The sequence below is a fragment of the Mesocricetus auratus genome, unplaced genomic scaffold (assembly GCF_017639785.1).
Source record: "Mesocricetus auratus isolate SY011 unplaced genomic scaffold, BCM_Maur_2.0 Super-Scaffold_6730, whole genome shotgun sequence".
Taxonomy (NCBI): Eukaryota; Metazoa; Chordata; class Mammalia; order Rodentia; family Cricetidae; genus Mesocricetus; species Mesocricetus auratus.
Window position 1 is genome coordinate 18,332,325 of NW_024429184.1, and position 17,641 is coordinate 18,349,965.

The 17,641-nt window shown below is 43.1% G+C and overlaps 1 protein-coding gene across 4 annotated transcripts in view; it reads left to right on the forward strand.

Annotated features, from left to right (window-relative positions):
• Ddx58 (DExD/H-box helicase 58) overlaps nt 1-17,641 on the forward strand; it is a 52,425-nt gene that overhangs the window by 10,004 nt on the left and 24,780 nt on the right. Inside the window, exons 2-7 of one of the 4 annotated variants that reach the window (XM_040737580.1) lie at nt 4,296-4,452; nt 9,782-9,963; nt 11,132-11,279; nt 12,490-12,615; nt 16,559-16,666; nt 16,976-17,129. In XM_040737580.1, the coding sequence (XP_040593514.1) occupies nt 4,296-4,452; nt 9,782-9,963; nt 11,132-11,279; nt 12,490-12,615; nt 16,559-16,666; nt 16,976-17,129 (875 nt within the window). 4 annotated transcript variants of the gene reach the window in all.

Genomic DNA, 17,641 nt, shown 5'->3' on the forward strand with positions numbered 1-17,641 from the left:
TCTGAGGCAAATAAACCTCCTTTGTGCTGAGAACTTGGTCTTGTTGATCCTGGGCCTCTACTTTTCCTTACACCTTACCCCCTCCAGTAATAAAGCTGGTTATCTGAGCCTGGGAGTGTAGCTTGGTGGTAAAGCTTTATCTAGATGATTTTTTTTTTAAGAAGTTGGTTGTACCGTATTTGTCCACAAATACTCTGCTTTCTCCTCTTTTTCAATATTCTGTTTGATTAGTAACACTCTCTCTTCTTTCCCTTGCACTCTCTTCCTTGCACTGGCTCCTTTAGGAGCTCTGGCTTCTATTGGCTGACCCTGATTTTGCAACAAATATATTCTATCAGTAAGGATGCGCTAATAAGTACTATGACTGAGTGTAAGATTTCTGACTTACATTTTTTTGCTTTATTAGAAGACAGTAGGAATTTACTCATACACTCCCCTTGCCTTTCCCTTTCATTGTAACCTTCTTTGCAAATCACATTTATGATTGTGAGCACTGGCTACATCTTGTGAGAGAACTATTGAAAAGATATTTCTTCTGGAAAATGTAGGTGCTTCCCTGTGTAGTGGAGGGCTTTGCTGATTCCCAGGGTTCCCAGGCTGTTTCAGAGTAGGCCTGGGTGTGGGAATAGGGTTTTCTCCGTATCCCTCCTTTGGAGTCACATGCTCACCCTTACCCTGGAGGAGCAATGGATGGATAGCATTCTCAGTATCCATTTCTTAGTAACACCTCCTGGACACATGGATGAACCAGGCACTGTATTTAGTAGAATGTAAAAATGAGTGAAACATGTCCGTGCCACGGTTTTAGGGGGGAGAAGGTAAGTACACAATTACTGTATACCATGTAAAGTGTCTTACTCAGAGGTTTCAAAGAGAATAGGGAAGTGTGGAGAACAATTTTAAAATCCCCTACCCTGGGAAGCTGAAGACATCATGGGATGGGGGGCGGGGCAGAACAGCAAACAGCGGTAACCACTGATTTTAATGGAGTTTCTTCTGCTTTGACACCCTGGTGGTGTGGGTGAAATGATTACTTGTAAACAGCTGTATTGGACATGGTGAGCAGGAGGATGAACATACAAAGTATGACCTGCCCAGGGTATGACAAGGCAGTTTAACCTGGGAGGCCCCCGCTGTGACGGGGACACATCTGGTCGTCGTGGTGTATCAGTGATGGCTGGTATAAGGGGAGATCGTGTTACAGGAAGCAAGCACACAGCTGTAAGCAATAGGACAGATGGCAGTAATAGGACATCTAGTAGCTGTTAGTAAGAGGACAGATGGACTCAGAGAGATAAGGTTGTAGACCCAGGGAAGCTGGATGAAGTGACCAGATGGGGTGCTGTTAATGAGCTGAATTATTATGTTGGGGTGCTGATTCCCAGTGACTCTCAGAACATGATCTTATTTGGAGATGGGGTCTTTACACAGGTAACTGGCTAAAATGGGGTCATGTTGGAGTAAGGTGGTATACTGACAGCCATGCAGAGGCATAAAGATCAAGAAAATGCCTTGTAGAGATAGAGGCAGGTGTGTAGTGACAGAGCTACAAGCCAGATGAGGAACCACAGTGTGAAGATGGGCGGAGCCTGGAGTGCAAGAGGTCATACGTGAAGAGTCTTGATGGCTGCCCAGGCTGGAAGAGACAAGGAAAGCGTTTTCCTCTGGTCCTTGATGGGAGCATGGTCTCACCAACCCCTTAATTTCAGATCTGCTAAGTCGGCCTGTTGAACACGAGTTACCACCTGCTGTATCTCTCATGGCCCCTAACATGTACAGGCTTAGAGCTGTGAAAAATGTGTTTCTATTGCCTCAAGTTGTGTGGTTTGTGTCAAGTATCAGTGCAGCCACAGGAAGCTCATACAGATGACTTAAGGAAAAGGACAGCCACAGGCACTGCTTAGGATGTGTAGAAAGTAAATATCAGATCGTTAGTGGGTGGGATTGCGAAATTGTGCAGCTTCTTTGGGAATGTCAGTTTTGTACAGTGTTAAAAACAAAGTTGCTGCATGGCCCAGCAGTCTCACATTTATATGTGTCCCTAAGAGATGTGCATTTGCACAAGCACTGTGGTGTTTAAATGAAACTGGCCCCCATAGGTTCATATATTTGAGTGCTTAAGTCACCAGACTGGAAGAACTGTTTGAAAGGATTAGAAGGATTAGGAAGTGTGATCTTGTTGGAGGAAGTGTGTTACTGGGTGAGGGGATGTAGACATTGAGGTTTCAAAAGCCCACACTAATCCCAGTCTGTCTCCCTCCCTCCCTCCCTCCCTCTCTCTCTGTCTCTCTCTCTCTCTGCTTGCAGATCAGAATGTAGCTCTCAGTTACTGCTCCAGCACCGGCCTGCACACTGTCATGCTCCCTGCCATGATGATAATGGACTTACCCCTGATGCAAACCCCCAATTAAAAGCTTTCTTTTATAAGAGTTGCCATGGCCATGATGTGTCTTCACAGCAAAAACTAGTGACTAAGAGAAGCACTCATTGCACTTCCATTCATAATAGACAAAATGTAGACACGGTCCCTGTTGACAGTTGAATGGGCAAGTGCAACGTGAAACTTCCATGTAATGGGATTTTATTTGGCTTGTTGCAATTTTATAGTATAGATTTTTATTAAAGGAAAGACTGATTGCATATACAAGATGATATGTCTAGATGGGAGCTGGGGCTGTAGCTCAGTGGTAGAACACTTGCCTCACAAGGCCCGAGAAATCCTGAATAGAAAATCTATGAAGTTGGTTAGTGACTGTCTAGTGTGAAGGGAGAGGGAATAGAGTGATTGCTAAATGGGGAAAGAGTTTCTTTTTCATTGTAATTCAATAGTTGGGCTAGGCTGGGCGTTGGTGGCGCACGCCTTTAATCCCAGCACTCGGGAGGCAGAGGCAGGTGGCCTAGAGTTCCAGGACAGCCTCCAAAACAATACAGAGAAACACTGTCTCGAAAAACCAAAAATAAAAAAAATAGTTGGGCTAGAGTCCAAACTCTAAAATCCATCACATTTTTCACTTGAATAGAGAAAATGTAACAGTTGAAGGTAGAAGATTTTCTCCATCTATCTTGGTTCCACTGGACTGGTTTTCCTCCACCTACCGGGTCCCACAACCACTTAAGAAATAACCATTCAGAAACTATATATTTGTAATTGTTTGACCGTTGGCTTAGGCCTCTTACTGGTTAGCTCTCTCTTAATTACTAACGCATTTCTATTAATCTATTTAACTCCACGTAGCCTTCACTTACCCTTGATGCCCGGGATTCTGCCTCCTTGGCAGCTACATGGCTTCTGTCCTTTCTCTTCTTTTCCCTGACTCTTTGTTTGGAATTCCCATATAGTTAAATTCTGCCTGTGCATTGGCCAAAACAGCTTTGTTCGTCGACCAGTCTGAGAAACATATATTAACAGCATACAGAAGGATATCCCCCATCAGTTAACAGTAACTGTACTGTTGATAGAGATCCTTAAATGGGAGGTAAAGTAGAAGACTTCTGCTCCTTGCTCTTTGCAGATACCTTTGCTGAGTGTTACAGGCCGGGTCTCCTAGTCTCTAAGAATGCACTGAAAACCACTCTGGCAAGTGACTCCCTCCTTTGGAATTCGTACTCCATCTGCTATGGAAAAACTTGGATATGTGAGGCCACAGTAGTGTTGCGGTTTGGTTATTTCCTAGGTGCAGTTAGCATGTATATTCAAAATGGATTCTGTTTTGAAACTGGCAGTTGCTAGTGTTTCCTGCCAGCAGCTCTCACTGGTTTCTTTAGCTCCCTCTCCTTCCACTCTTCTGCTGTATTCTTTCCTCCCTTAGCAAAAATGCAGAACAAAAGATGACAGTGCTCACTGTGTCTGCTGGTCTGCTGTGCACTTTTCTGATGCCTTGGGGTGTTTGTTCCCACCCCCACTCCCTTAGTTCAGCCATTGCTTCAGAGTTTTGAATGAGGAAGCCTTTCTCCTTCATGTAACACCCTCCACTGTGACTTCTGCTTACTGTGGGGAACTGATCTGTTTTTCAGAGGTCTGGAAGACACTCCTTTCAGAGCGCACCCTGAGACTCTGCACCCGTTTGTGTAGAGGACGGGAAATGAATGAGCACAGTCTGCTGCAGACTCTGCATCCGTTTGTGTAGAGGACGGGAAATGTGTGTTCATGAATGACCACAGTCTGCTGCTTCCTGAGGCTGCTTCTCTTGTGACTTGTTAGGACTTCCAGCCCACGTGGGAAGGTCTGCTCTGTTTCACCTCCCAGTGACGAGTGGTTCTGCAGGCAGCTCACGAGTCTTTGTTTCTATTTGCAGATGAGGTCCAGTACATCCAGGCTGAGAAAAACAACAAGGGTCCCATGGAGGCTGCCTCACTGTTCCTCCGGTACCTGCTGCAGCTACAGACAGATGGCTGGTTCCAGGCCTTTTTGGATGCCCTGTACCACGCAGATTGGTTCCTTCACAAATCAGAGTACTTAACTGCTGAACTAGAATGCTGAAAGGAAAAAGGGACAAGGGATTAATTTGGAGGCATCTGTATGTAGCTTGTGCTTCACTGTTCAAGGAAATATAAATACTATTTTCAAGCAGATGATAGAGTGGTCTACCAGAGATATCCAAAAGAATCTATAGAATTGTAACGGTGGGAGAGGCAACAATATTGCTTTCAAGAGGAGAATGAGTAAATAAGTTTTGTAGTGTTTACACAGTGCTCCATTACACTCAGAGAAGCTCTGTGAATGTAAATGACAACCCAGCTGAACTGTCGGCATGCAGTATTAAATTTTAGGTAGCAATAGCTATGAAGTCTCACCTGAGTCAAACTAAACATATTGTTAGGGAAGCAAGCAAATGCCTTGTGACTATTCAGACAAAAGCCAAAGGAGTTGATAAGTTAAACATAGTATATTGTTATTTCTGGTGAAGAGGCAGAGGAGTGAGAAACAGAAGGTGTACCTAGTACTAGAGGATTAATTCTTTGGGTTTTTTTTGTTTGTCTGTTTTTTGTTTTTATGAGAGTGTCTCTCTGTGTAGCTCTGACTATCCTGGAACTCAGCGTGTAAACTAGGCTGCCCTCTAACTCATAGAGATCTGCCTGTTTCTGCTTCTGCTGGGATTAAAGGGGTGCATCACCACACACACAGGCAGTAATATTCTAATTCTTAAATGGAATAATTGGCTCACATTGGACTACAATTATGTTATGTGTTCTTTGGTCTCTGATGTTGGTAGCGTAAGGAGTCAGTCTTATCTAGAGATGAATGACATCGTAGAGATGTCCAACTTCCTCTTTTCTGTACATGAGCAAGCCAAGGCCTGGGGAGATGCTTTGCCAAGGGCCACACAGCTAATTAGCAGAAGAGCGGGAGCTGGGACCTGGACCTACTGGCACGGATTCTGTTTGAGAGGCTGCATTGATATTGAAGGGGGAAGTCAAGCATTCCACTTCAGCATCCAGTGGTACGTAGGGGATTTAGTCAGCTCCGTGCCTCTCTGTTACCCAGCTTACTCCCTGGTGAAAGAATGCAAAAGGTAATTTTCTTCAGTGTTGAAAGCAGCAAACAAGAAAGCACATGTGACAAATCAGGCACAGTGTATGTGTCTTGAAAAACAAAAGAACAAAAAAAGAAAAGAAAAGAAAACCGTTGTTTTCATTGTAGGGCAATGATTTCACAGACAAGGAAAATTTTTCAGCTGGCTGTGGTGACCCACACCTTTAATCCCAGTACTGGGGAGGCAGAGGCAGGTGAATTCGAGGCCAGTCTGAGCTGGTCTTACCACTGCAAGAAATATAACTATCATGTTGTAACGCAGCTATATTGAACTAACATGATACTGTTAAGGCAAACACTGCCTTTCTCAGGTGCCTGTGTCCTCAGGAAGCCTTGCATTGTTAGTGGGATGATGACAACAGTTCTATGAAAGTAATGTTTTTTTTTTAATTAGATAAAAGGGTTTAAATGCTATCTATTATAAAAGAAAGCCTGGTTTTCTGCTATTTGTAGCATTAATAGTTGATCATTGCTTCTTTATTGCTTCTTTTTTCTGTCTTACAGATCACCACTGTAACATATTATCTATTGTGCACGCCAGTGATATAGGCTTATCTTACCTGCTTGTTTTTAAATATTGTGTGTGTGTGTGTGTGTACTGTGAGTAGGTGTGTGCTTGTGAGTGCACTGCCTGCAGAAGCCAGACGTTCCCTTGGAGATGGTGGTACTGGCAGTTGTGACGCTCTGACATGGGTGCTGGGACCCGATCCCAGGTCCTCTGCAAGAAAATTAATTGCTGAGTCATCTCCCCAGCCCTTACCTAACAATTTAAATGGCACAGAACGGGATAAACAGACTAGTAAACTCATCTTTTGTTTATTTTGTTCATCCCTTATGTAGTCCTCCTCAGAGAATCTGTTGTTTTCCTTTGGGGCTCTAAGCAACCTGAGTACGTAAGTCTTTGTCTCTTAAGCAAAAATAGCACATCTAACTTTTACCATGAAAGTTACATGAGATTTATTAGAAAAAGTCTTGCATTTAGACAACAAAGGGAGTTTTAAAACATCTGTATTGGAACGTAAGAGGTGAAGCATCTCTGTTTGCAGATATGATGCCAAGCACAGAGCCAAGAAGTACAAAAATAAACAGATGGGACTGTGCGAAATCTAAATCTTTGTCATCAAAGGTCACAAGCACCAGAGTGGGAGATCACCCTGTGGAGCATGGGAGACAATGGTTATGAACCCTACATTTGATGAGGGATTAGTATCCATTGTATGTAGGATATGTGCTATAACATATAATATAAGGAACTTTTATAACTCAACAGAGGAAACCTAGTTAAAAAATGGACAAAGTGGATTGGTGGGATGGGAAGAGGGCTGAGCTCCTGAGAGGGCTTGCTGCACAGCCTGATGACCTGAATTTGGTTCCTAGAACCCACGTGAAGAAGCTGGATTCAGCAGTGTATGTCTGCATTTTGAACATTCTTATGGTGAGATGAGGCTAGAGACAGAAGAGTCGTCTAGAAGCTCATGACCAGCTAGCCTTGAGTATGGCAGAAACTAAGAGAGACCCTGCCTCAAAACAAGGTAGAAAGAGGGAACTAACTCCTGAAAATTGTTTTCTGACCTCCATACATGTGCCATAGCACTCCTGTATCTCACCCCCCACCCCGTGTAATATTAAAAAAAATAAAGGATTTGGCATTTTCAGATATACAACTGGCCATGAAACATGTGAAAAGATGCTCAAAGTCACCCATTCTCAATGCAATGGAAGTGACATCTCCAGTGAGTTATGGCTGCACACCAATTATTTCTGTCAAAAAAATTCAAAGTATTAACGAGGATGGGGAAAATTGTCTGTAGGCTGTAAAAATGTATTACTGTTATGGAAAGTAGTTTAGAGTTTCCTCCAAAATTATCATTGCATTATCCAGAAGATCCATACCCAAAGAATTAAGGCAGAACTTTGAAGAGAGAATCTAGACTCCTGCTCATAGCAGCGTTTCCTACCACAGCTAAGACATAAGCCGTGCAAATACTCTTCATCCCAAATGTAGTATTGGTCAGGGTGGTAGCACCCCCCGAGTCTGTGATGAGGCCTTAGACTCAAACACATCTCAGCACCACAGAATAAATAAATAGACAGTTAAAAAATAAGTAAAATTTAAGGAGAAAAACACACATACAGCAGAATCCTTTTTAGTCTTACAAAGAAGGGAAGCTCGCTTATGCTACCACATGGATGAACCTTGGGACAGTTACACTAGATAAGCAAGTCACAACACAGTAAAACTTTCACAGTTCAACCTACACCAACAGACTCTGGACTTAGAGCCATAGAAACAAAATGGAGTTTACAGAAGGTGGAGGGAGGGACAAAGGAAATTAATTGCTCATGGGCATAGACTTACAATTTTGCAAGAGGAAAACATTCTTGTGCTCAACTATGCATTTAAAGGTGGTTAAGGTGGTAAATTTTGTTATTTTTGAGCTACAATAAAAACATGAATGAGATTATATAGCTTATATTTATTAGCCATTATTTTTTCTAAATAATATGTGTAAATAAGCACCTTTTGAACATATATAGAATAACTTTAGAAGTTATGGAAAATGTTGTGTAAGTGATGTGTGCACTCTCCTGAATACTTATGGCTTTCTAAAGATGAGTGACATTTAGTGGCTGTGCCTCATCAGACATGTCCCCAGTGCTGGCATTTGCTGGCTATAGCTTATGCACGTTTCTTTTTCTTCTCTGTTAGTGCTTCATAACTGTATGAAAAGACACTTCAGGGTAGATATCATATTGAGATTGTCCTAACAGGATCGGGGGTTCCTTTTCATCATGGAGAAGCTTCAGTGTGTGTGTGTTGTGTGTGTGTGTGTGTTGGGGCTGGGGGATGGACATGCACATACATTTGGTGTACACATGTGTGAGGACACTTTTGTATTGGCCAGAGGCTGGCATTAAGTGTCTTCCTCAGGAGCTTTTCACCTATGTTTTAAGACTGGGTCTCTCATTGAACCCAGGGTTTACCATTTTTGCTGGATTGGCTGGGATTTTAGGGCCACACTTCTGTACCTGGCTTTCACATGACAGCTGGGGATTGAACTCAGGTCCTCATGCTTCTGTGGTGATCTCTTTACCTTCTGAGCCATTTCCCTGGTTCTGGAGCTTTGTGTTAATTTCTTGGGTATATAGGAGTAAAACCCACTCATTGTCTTCCCAGGCTACTGAATGGAGTAAATGTGGGTCTTAAAGGAAGGCAAGTCTGGGGATTCTGTCCAAGAACCTTAGAGTAAGATATTCTTGGGTCACTGTAGTTGCAAATCATTTCCCCCCTAGATTTGCCCGTTGGTGTAATCTTTTTTTTTTTTTCCTTGTAATGGTGTAGAAGGAAAGCTCTTCAAGGGCAGGAAGTAAGATTCGTTATTTCCTCTTGTCTTCCTTACTGCTTCCTACTGAGGAGATAAATCTGATTAATTTGACTAATTTAAAAGTAAATTGGGAGGTAGAAAATAAGACTCTGTGACTAAGAGCACGTGCTACTCTTTCAGAGGGCCCAGATTTGGTTCCTAGCAGATGTTTGATGACTCGCAAACATTTGTAACTCTGGTTCCAGGGATCTGGCACCCTCTTCTGGTCTTCACAGGCATCACATACACTCATGGTACACATAGACACACATGAAATAAAAAATAAATATTTTTAAAAAGTAAATTGAGAGCTGGAAAGATGGCTCAGAGGTTAAGAGCACTGACTGCTCTTCCAGAGGTTCTGAGTTGAATTCCCAGCAACCACATGGCGGCTCACAACCATCCGTAATGAGATCTGGTGCCCTCTTCTGGCCTGAAGACATACATGGAGGCAAGATGTTGTATTCATAATAAATAAATGAATCTTAAAAAAAAAAGTAAATTGAGGGTTATTGTTAAAGTACATGGGGGCAACCGGAAGGAGCCAGGGACAAAATGCATCCTCAGAGTGCATCTCTGGTGAGTAACTTACCTGGGAGGTCACAGTTTTCACTCGCTCCTTCTGTGTGAACTCAATGTGCTAATAACAGTGAGGAATCCAGTGCTGGCATGGTGCAGCCACCTTGAAAGACACCACCCGCTGGGGACTCAGCCTTCAACCTTCCAGCCCCCTGGGCTGCTCTGCAGACTACAGGAGCTGAGGCCATATGCAGGAGGTCTTGAGGACTCTTACCGTAGATTCAAACAGAATTCCTGTGGTTTTGATGTCAAAGTGTTATATGTTGGGCTCATTTAAGACACCCCCATTTTTCTCTCTTTTCAGGTTACTGTGGACTTTATGAAGCCATCGAAAGTTGGGATTTCCAAAAAATTGAAAAGTTAGAGGAACACAGATTACTTTTACGACGTTTACAGCCAGAATTTAAGGCCAGAATCAACCCAACAGATATTCTTTCTGAAATGTCTGAATGCTTAATTAATCAAGAATGTGAAGAAATCAGACAGGTAAATTAACGCAAAGAATGAAATTTAGAGAAAAATGCTGAGACTCTTGGAAATGGCCTCTGTTTTCTGTGTTGTTTTTAGGCTCTCAAATGGTAATTGGAACCCATAAAAGCCCTCATTTAGAAGACATAATGACTAGGAAAGAATTTTTCATGTGAATAGGGTCTTTTTTTTTTTCTGAGGCAGGGTTTCTCTGTATTGTTTTGGAGCCTGTCCTGGAACTCACTCTGTAGACCAGGCTTGGTCTCGAACTCACAGAGAGCCACCTGCCTCTGCCTCCCGAGTGCTGGGATTAAAGACGTGCGCCACCACCGCCCGGCGAATAGGGCCATTTTTTATTAATTCATTTTTTACATTCCAATCCCAGTTCCCCTCCCTCCTCTCCTCCCACTGCCCCCAATTCTCTCCTCCTCCCATCTGATCCACAGAGAGAGTAAGGCCTCCGAATGGGGTCATTTTTATGCTAGACTTTTGAAGTATAACCTATTTTCAGTTGCCCTGTTACTTTTTCTCCCAATAGTGTTTTGCACACATGCAAATGGCATCAAACTCTACAATAAATGAAAAGAAAATTGCTAGGCTCTTGGACATAGATACATTTATTATAGTCTCTCAATCACTGAACTAGTGATGTGATCCTGGGCAATTCATTTAGCTATTCTAAGCACCTGGGTTTTCATGTCTAAAGTAAGAAAAATGTACCTTATTAACATGCTGGTAGACTTAAATGAGGTAACACACACACAGTGCTTATGTCAGCTTGATTCATGGTAATACAGACACAGTACATTTTAGTTATCACTAGAAATAAAAGTCGTAGAATACCTACTCTGGAAAAAAACCACTGTTGTGCTGTTGTTAGAGTCTTTCAAATCGCTCTGTATGCTAATATATCTTTATTGTGAATGGTTATCATATGGGCTAGCTTTTGCCCTGGGATTGCTGATGGTAGGGGATACAAGGATTCAGATGAGAACGTTTGGCCTGACATATTGATATTACATACAAAGGACAAAGGTGAAGGAAAGAGTATCCTAAATGCTAGTGCCAGGCAGGGTAAACGTGATGCTAACAAAGACTGAGTTGTGCTTCACGGTGATGCTGATCAAATGTAGACACTTCTTCAGTGAAAGCAGAGCTAACTGATCACTGCATCTGTCTCGCTCAGATCTGCTTCACGAAAGGCATGATGGCAGGCGCGGAGAAGATGGTTGAATGTCTTCTCAGATCCGATAAGGAGAACTGGCCCAAGGTTTTGAAATTTGCTTTGGAGAAAGAAGACAACAAGTTTGGTGACCTGTGGATTGTTGACGAAGGTGGGCTGGTTCAAGAAAGAGCCCTGGGCCCCTCACCATTCACTACGGGGCTTGCCACATTCACCCAGAACATGCTTTTCATGAAAGACTCTATTCCCTTCAGATAACCAAGGCTGAGTCCCGAGGGAACAAGCACCAGGAAGCTGAATTCTGGGAGGGGATTAACCTACACAGCCCAGAGATTCTGGGGAAGAAAAAAGAGCTTCCAGCTCAAATTTAAGTTATCACAGAAATAGCTTGAGAATTCCAGACCCAAAGGCTCAAATTGCAAGACTTATCTCATGGTGGTGGTGCACGCCTTTAATCCCAGCACACGGGAGGCAGAGGCAGGTGGATCTCTGCGAGCTGGAGGCCAGCCTGGTCTACAGATCGAGTTCCAGGACAGCCTCCAAAGCCGCAGAGAAACCTTGTCTTGAACCCCCCCCCCAAAAAGATGTATCTTCCTACCAGAGAATGATAGATGCTGATTGGTTCTCTTGCCTGGAAGCCATCTGGAACCAACAGAGCAGGAGTGAATGAAGAATTTGCTGTGGTTAAGCCAATCTTAGTGACTTCTGGAAACTCACTCTGCTTTAAATCTGAGTCTGACAAATACCTGAGTTTCTATCTTTAGTTCTCACCCAGGTTTCTTTAGAATGTAAATTACTGTTGGAACTGTCTATGTCTTTGGTGAGGGGTTAGCCAGAGACGAAAGCTGTGAGTGTCTCTTTCGTGTGCCTAGGAGGGTTATTGACATGAGCTACCAAGAGGAGAGGTGCTCATGGTGCATACTGCTCATAAGTGTCACATTCCACACTTGGAGATGCACGGTTCCTAGTGACACTGGCATTCAAACACCAAGCTGAACCTCAAACTAAAAATGCTTCTTCCCGTTGCTTTAAGAGCAGATGAAGGTTCCTCCCCATCACCAAACCTGAAGACCTGAGTTCAACCTCTAGGACCTGCATGACAGACACAGAGAACCAATTCCCAAAAGTTGTCTTCTGCCCTCCATACACTCCTTGTGTCACGAGTGACGCACACAATAAATTAACTAATAAATAAAAGAATTTAAAAACTACAAAATGTTAAGAAAGTGAAAGGGTGTGGTTGTAAGCACTCAGTGGAAATTTAGAGTTTTCGTGTTAGGACTTTTGGGGGGCTTTCACAACTAAATCCACAGTCAGATTACATTAAGATTCTAAGCTTTTTTTTTTTAAATCTCACAAAGGTTCCAAAAGGCTTGAAAGTAAAGCTGTTGAAGATGATGATGGAATGGAGATGTCCAGCATACAGATTTTTATACAGGAAGAGCCAGAATGCCAGGATCTCAGTCAAAATCCCTGCCTACCATCAGGTACCTGGGCATCATTTGTTCTCAGAATCCCTGCCCACACTCAGGTACCCAGGCATCATTTGTTCTCAGAATCCCTGCCCACATTCAGGTACTGGGCATCTTCGTTCTTTTCCATAATGGTCTTTCTCTCGCACTGTGATGCCTTTTGAAAAGCCTTTTTAAAGGATGATTAGGAAACAATAGAGACTTCATAATTAGAATCACTGTTCCTTCCTGTCTTTGGTGGCCTCTGCTGCTTTTATCTGCCTTCTACTAGTGCACATGTGTGTCCAAGTCTTGCTCTGATGTAGTCTTCCCAGAGCTCCACTATCTGTAACATCCCAAGCAGCCTTGTTCTCTAAAAAAACACTCTGTTTACAAGCCTGTCACGACCACCTCGACCAGCAAGGAAGACGCGACTCAGGAATCCTTCTCACAAGCAGTTTATTCAGGACCTTGAACAAAATCTTCTGACCCCAGGGAGTGCCCGCCCACAGCTTAAAAAGGCCCTTGGGCGGCCAACCCCGGTAAGCCATGTGGCGACAGCAGATAGGTCCACATACGAGGAAGCAAGCCTGATATCCAGCCTTGACCAAATAAGGAGTTGTTTATCACAGAGAGCACTTGCTATCGGGCTAGCAGAGGCGGAAGCCAGTACCATCTTAAGGGTGCAGCACTTCGCAGCTCTCTACAGTTCCCCCTTTTTTGTTTAAAATGCAACAGGCAAGAGTAGAGGTCTGATCTCTGACAATGACAGGGACATTGTACTGATTTTTGTTTGGTGTCATCCACTTAACAAACATCAGACCCGTCCGATACCCTTTTTTCCAGAGGCGGGACTCTTGGGTACCAACCCGCATGCAAACAGACATGCTCTTCTCTGGGTCACTATTAGCTGACTCAGAGTGCAGTGCTCTGCCTCGCATCCTGAGCGTATTTAATTAGTTCTTAAGGTGGCTAACCATGCCTGTGGGGGACTGTCCTGCTTCAATATCGGTAAAGGCCTGAATGACCATGGCTGCATTGCCTCTTTGTGTGACTCTAATCTTACATAGAAACCACAAGCAAAACAGGGAAACCAACACCAAGAGACCTGTTAATGCTCCTATACCCGCCCACTCCTTAAGATGGTCCATTGCAGTAGTCAGCCAGAACGATAATCCCGATGCAAAAGAAAGGTCCACTCTGGTGGAATTCACATGGACCACTGCCAGCCTCAACTCCTTCAAAGTATCTTCAAATTTAAGTGACCAATTCTGTAAAAGAAAACTGGACAAATACTTGGACAAATTTGTAGCTTTTGTAAAATTGGCATACTGAACAGGAACACATATAATCCTTGCATTTTCCACTCACAGCCTCCAGGTGCCAAGATTGCCACTCACTTCTCCTTAATTTGGCAGTGATTTTCCAAGCCTTAATGGCTATCTGATTCACCTGTTCAAACACCTGTCCTGGATATCCTGTCTGCATGTTTGCAAATCTACCTTTTCATTGCTGGAAAGGGGCACTGTTCATACCATGGGGATCATGACAATAGTTTGGAGTTCCTCCTCATTCTCCTCGGAGTCCGTAGACTCTGAGTCTTCTAGAGCTGAGTACATCTTTTTTTTCTGTTTTCCTCCCTTTTTACTGTTTGTCTGCTCTGATCTCTCCTCTTGTAATTGTTCTAAAGCATTTCTCCCCTTTTTAACTGCTTCGCTACATTTCTGATCCTTAAGGGAACTTTTTACTAGTCTCCAGACAGGCCGAACACCACCTCTGAGCGTTTGAAATAATTCAGCATTTATCATCAAGTGTATTTTAGCAGTTGTTCCTTCCTGAGCAATATCCAGAATTTTTGTGTATTTTCCATATTGTTCCTCAGTCCCATGTCTCCCTAACTTTCAAAAATCTTAGATTCTTAGAAAGAAGCAGCTCATTCAGAGCCAAAAAATTTGGGTGCAACTGAGAAGCGCCCATAGCCAAACTAACAATGTTTTTACTTTCCGGTTGCTGCTAGCCAAACTAACAATGTTTCTTTTAAGCTTCTAATGTTTCTTTTTAGCTTTTACTTTGGGTTCCCTGCTAGCCAAGCTAACAATGTTTTTAACTTTTGGTTCGCTGCTCCACGAACCATTTGTCCTGCTCTCTCTTTACCTACAGAGAGGAGTAAACCAACTGCCTTGTCCCAGTCCTTTTTTTGCCCCGCTCTTGTCGTGGTCCCTTTTTTAGTCTAAGATTCTTTGATCGCAGCAACTCGTTGAGTGCCAGAAAAATTGGGCAGGATGTGGAATTACCCATGTTTTAATAACAAACAGTGAAAAGAAAACCCAAAAAATAAAATTAAATACCACCCAAAGGGCCAAGAAAAAATAATAATACCCTTTGTTTCATTTTTATCCCGTCCGCTTTGACGCGGCTCTACTACTTTCCCTTTTGTCCCATCCGCTTTGATGCGGCTCTGCTGCTTTTCTTTTTGTTCCGTCCGCTTTGACGCTGCTCTACTACTTTGCTTTCCCGTCCGCTTTGACGCGGCTCTGCTGACCGTTCTCCCCTTCTCTACGGGTGAGAACAATAATCCCGCTCTTTTCGCGGATCCCCGCCTTACCTGGGGACTTACCGGTGCACCCCCTGACCGCTGTGAGTTCTGAATTCCTTTCTTCGTACGAGCGTCCCCGTACGGGCCACCAATTGTCACGACCACCTCGACCAGCAAGGAAGACGCGACTCAGGAATCCTTCTCACAAGCAGTTTATTCAGGACCTTGAACAAAATCTTCTGACCCCAGGGAGTGCCCGCCCACAGCTTAAAAAGGCCCTTGGGCGGCCAACCCCGGTAAGCCATGTGGCGACAGCAGATAGGTCCACATACGAGGAAGCAAGCCTGATATCCAGCCTTGACCAAATAAGGAGTTGTTTATCACAGAGAGCACTTGCTATCGGGCTAGCAGAGGCGGAAGCCAGTACCATCTTAAGGGTGCAGCACTTCGCAGCTCTCTACACAAGCCACTTGCTCGGACTCCTTCCAGGATCCCAGGGCTGTCACACAAGTGGGTGAACTGACTATGTGCCCTCTGTCTGCCAGCCTCTGTGTGGAGGGCTCAAATCAACTTATTCTCATATGCATGGTTCTTTGAAAGTTACCTATGACTGGACAAGGCCTCTCTCTAATGCTCCTTGAAATACATCTTCATCATAAAGAGACCAGAAGGTTGTAAGATATTACTTATAACAAAATGTATCAAGAATAAAATAAGATGAATAATGACTAGTGTTAAAAGAACAATGTAATTTTTTAGAACAACATAAAAAAAAAGATGCCTTACAAATAAATGAAATCAGCAACTGATTGTCACAAAGTTCCTGTCATTCCAGAGTGACACAGTATGGGTTGCTGTAAACATTTCAGACACACAATGATCCATACACATCTTAAGGAAAGCTGTTTGTCTCACCCTTCTGGAAGGTCTCCTTTACAGTGGAAAGGTTAGGCACACGAGGTGATTGCAGTCTGCTCTGTCTCTTGGCATTTTGTATGCTGACCTGTTACTGACATGAGACAGGTTGTGCTGAGCACTCTGGGACCCCGAGGAACATACAGCATGACTCCTCCTTGCTAAAGTTGATCGGAGAACCTGATGCCAGCAGCATGGTCCTGTCCAGTTGTCTTTGGGGGTCTAGTCTTACTTTGTTCTGGGTAACTTTGCTTTGAAGTAAACCATTCTTGCTTTCCTTTTTTCTTAATCAAGTTTCCATGATTAAGAAAGAATTCACGTTGGTCTTTCCTGTATCCTTGTTATAGATACTTTATCATTGAGAGATAAGTGTGTGCTTCAGATCAAGGGGGAAAGTGGGACAAATAATAAGAGGCAGGATTCCAAATCTCCTAAATGGGGCCCTTGTTGCTAGAGTCAGAACTCATGTTCACCCAACGGTAGTTAGCACACTAGCCATTTGGTAACTTTGTTCCTTCTGTATTGTAGAAGAATCGTGTAATAATTTGCACAGCTCCTTGAAACCAAGGAATTATCAACTGGAGCTTGCTCTGCCTGCACAGAAAGGGAAAAATACACTAATATGTGCTCCTACTGGTGAGTCGGTTACTGTAACTTACAAAATTCTCTCTTTAAGCTGTCCTGTCAATATAATGTATCGTTTTAAGGGACATGAACAAGAAAAGAGAAATGCCCTCTGAGTTTGCCTTCAGTTCTTGCTACTTGAGTGCATGCTACCTAGGAAGTAGCGGGTAGTTTTTTAGCCAATGTTTAAGCCTTAGCTGGCAATCCAGATGACTGACATCTGCATTTGTATCCCAGTGGTGATAGAGAAGTCAAAAACAAGTACATTCTAGAGAAACATCTAACATTGGTTATCTGTTCTTTTTCCTTCCACATTACAAGGTTGTGGGAAAACCTTTGTGTCACTTCTCATATGTGAGCATCATCTTAAAAAGTTCCCACATGGACAAAAAGGGAAAGTGGTCTTTTTTGCTAACCAAATTCCTGTCTACGAACAGCAGGCAACTGTGTTCTCTCGCCATTTTGAAAGACTTGGGTATGTATTACAATCAGTCTAACTGCTTTTTTCTTTTTGTAATTCTAGCTTTTTTGGTTTTTGGTTTTTCTTTGCTATTTTTTTCTTTTCTGAGACAGGATTTCATATAGTCAGAGCCGTCCTCCAACTCACTGTGTAGCTGAGGTTGGCTTAAAAGATATGATCTTCTTGTTTTTATATCCTAAGTGCTGGGATCACTTCTATTTTATGTGCATTGATGTTTTGCCTGCATGTGTATCTGTGTGCGAGAGGCAGAAGGCAGGGCTGGGATTCTCGGGGTGGATCTCTGTGAGTTCAAGACCAAGCCTGGTCTACCGAGCGAGTTCCAGGACAGGCTCCAAAACAATACAGAGAAACCCTGTTTCGAAAAAACCAAAAAAAAAAAAAAAAGTTATGATTCAAAGAAATTACGAACGACTTAGCTGTTAGAGGTAAATGTTTTGTGGAATAACTCTTTTCATTTAACTCCTCCAGATGTGCCAAGCCCCCATGAATTTCTGGACAGAGTGAAT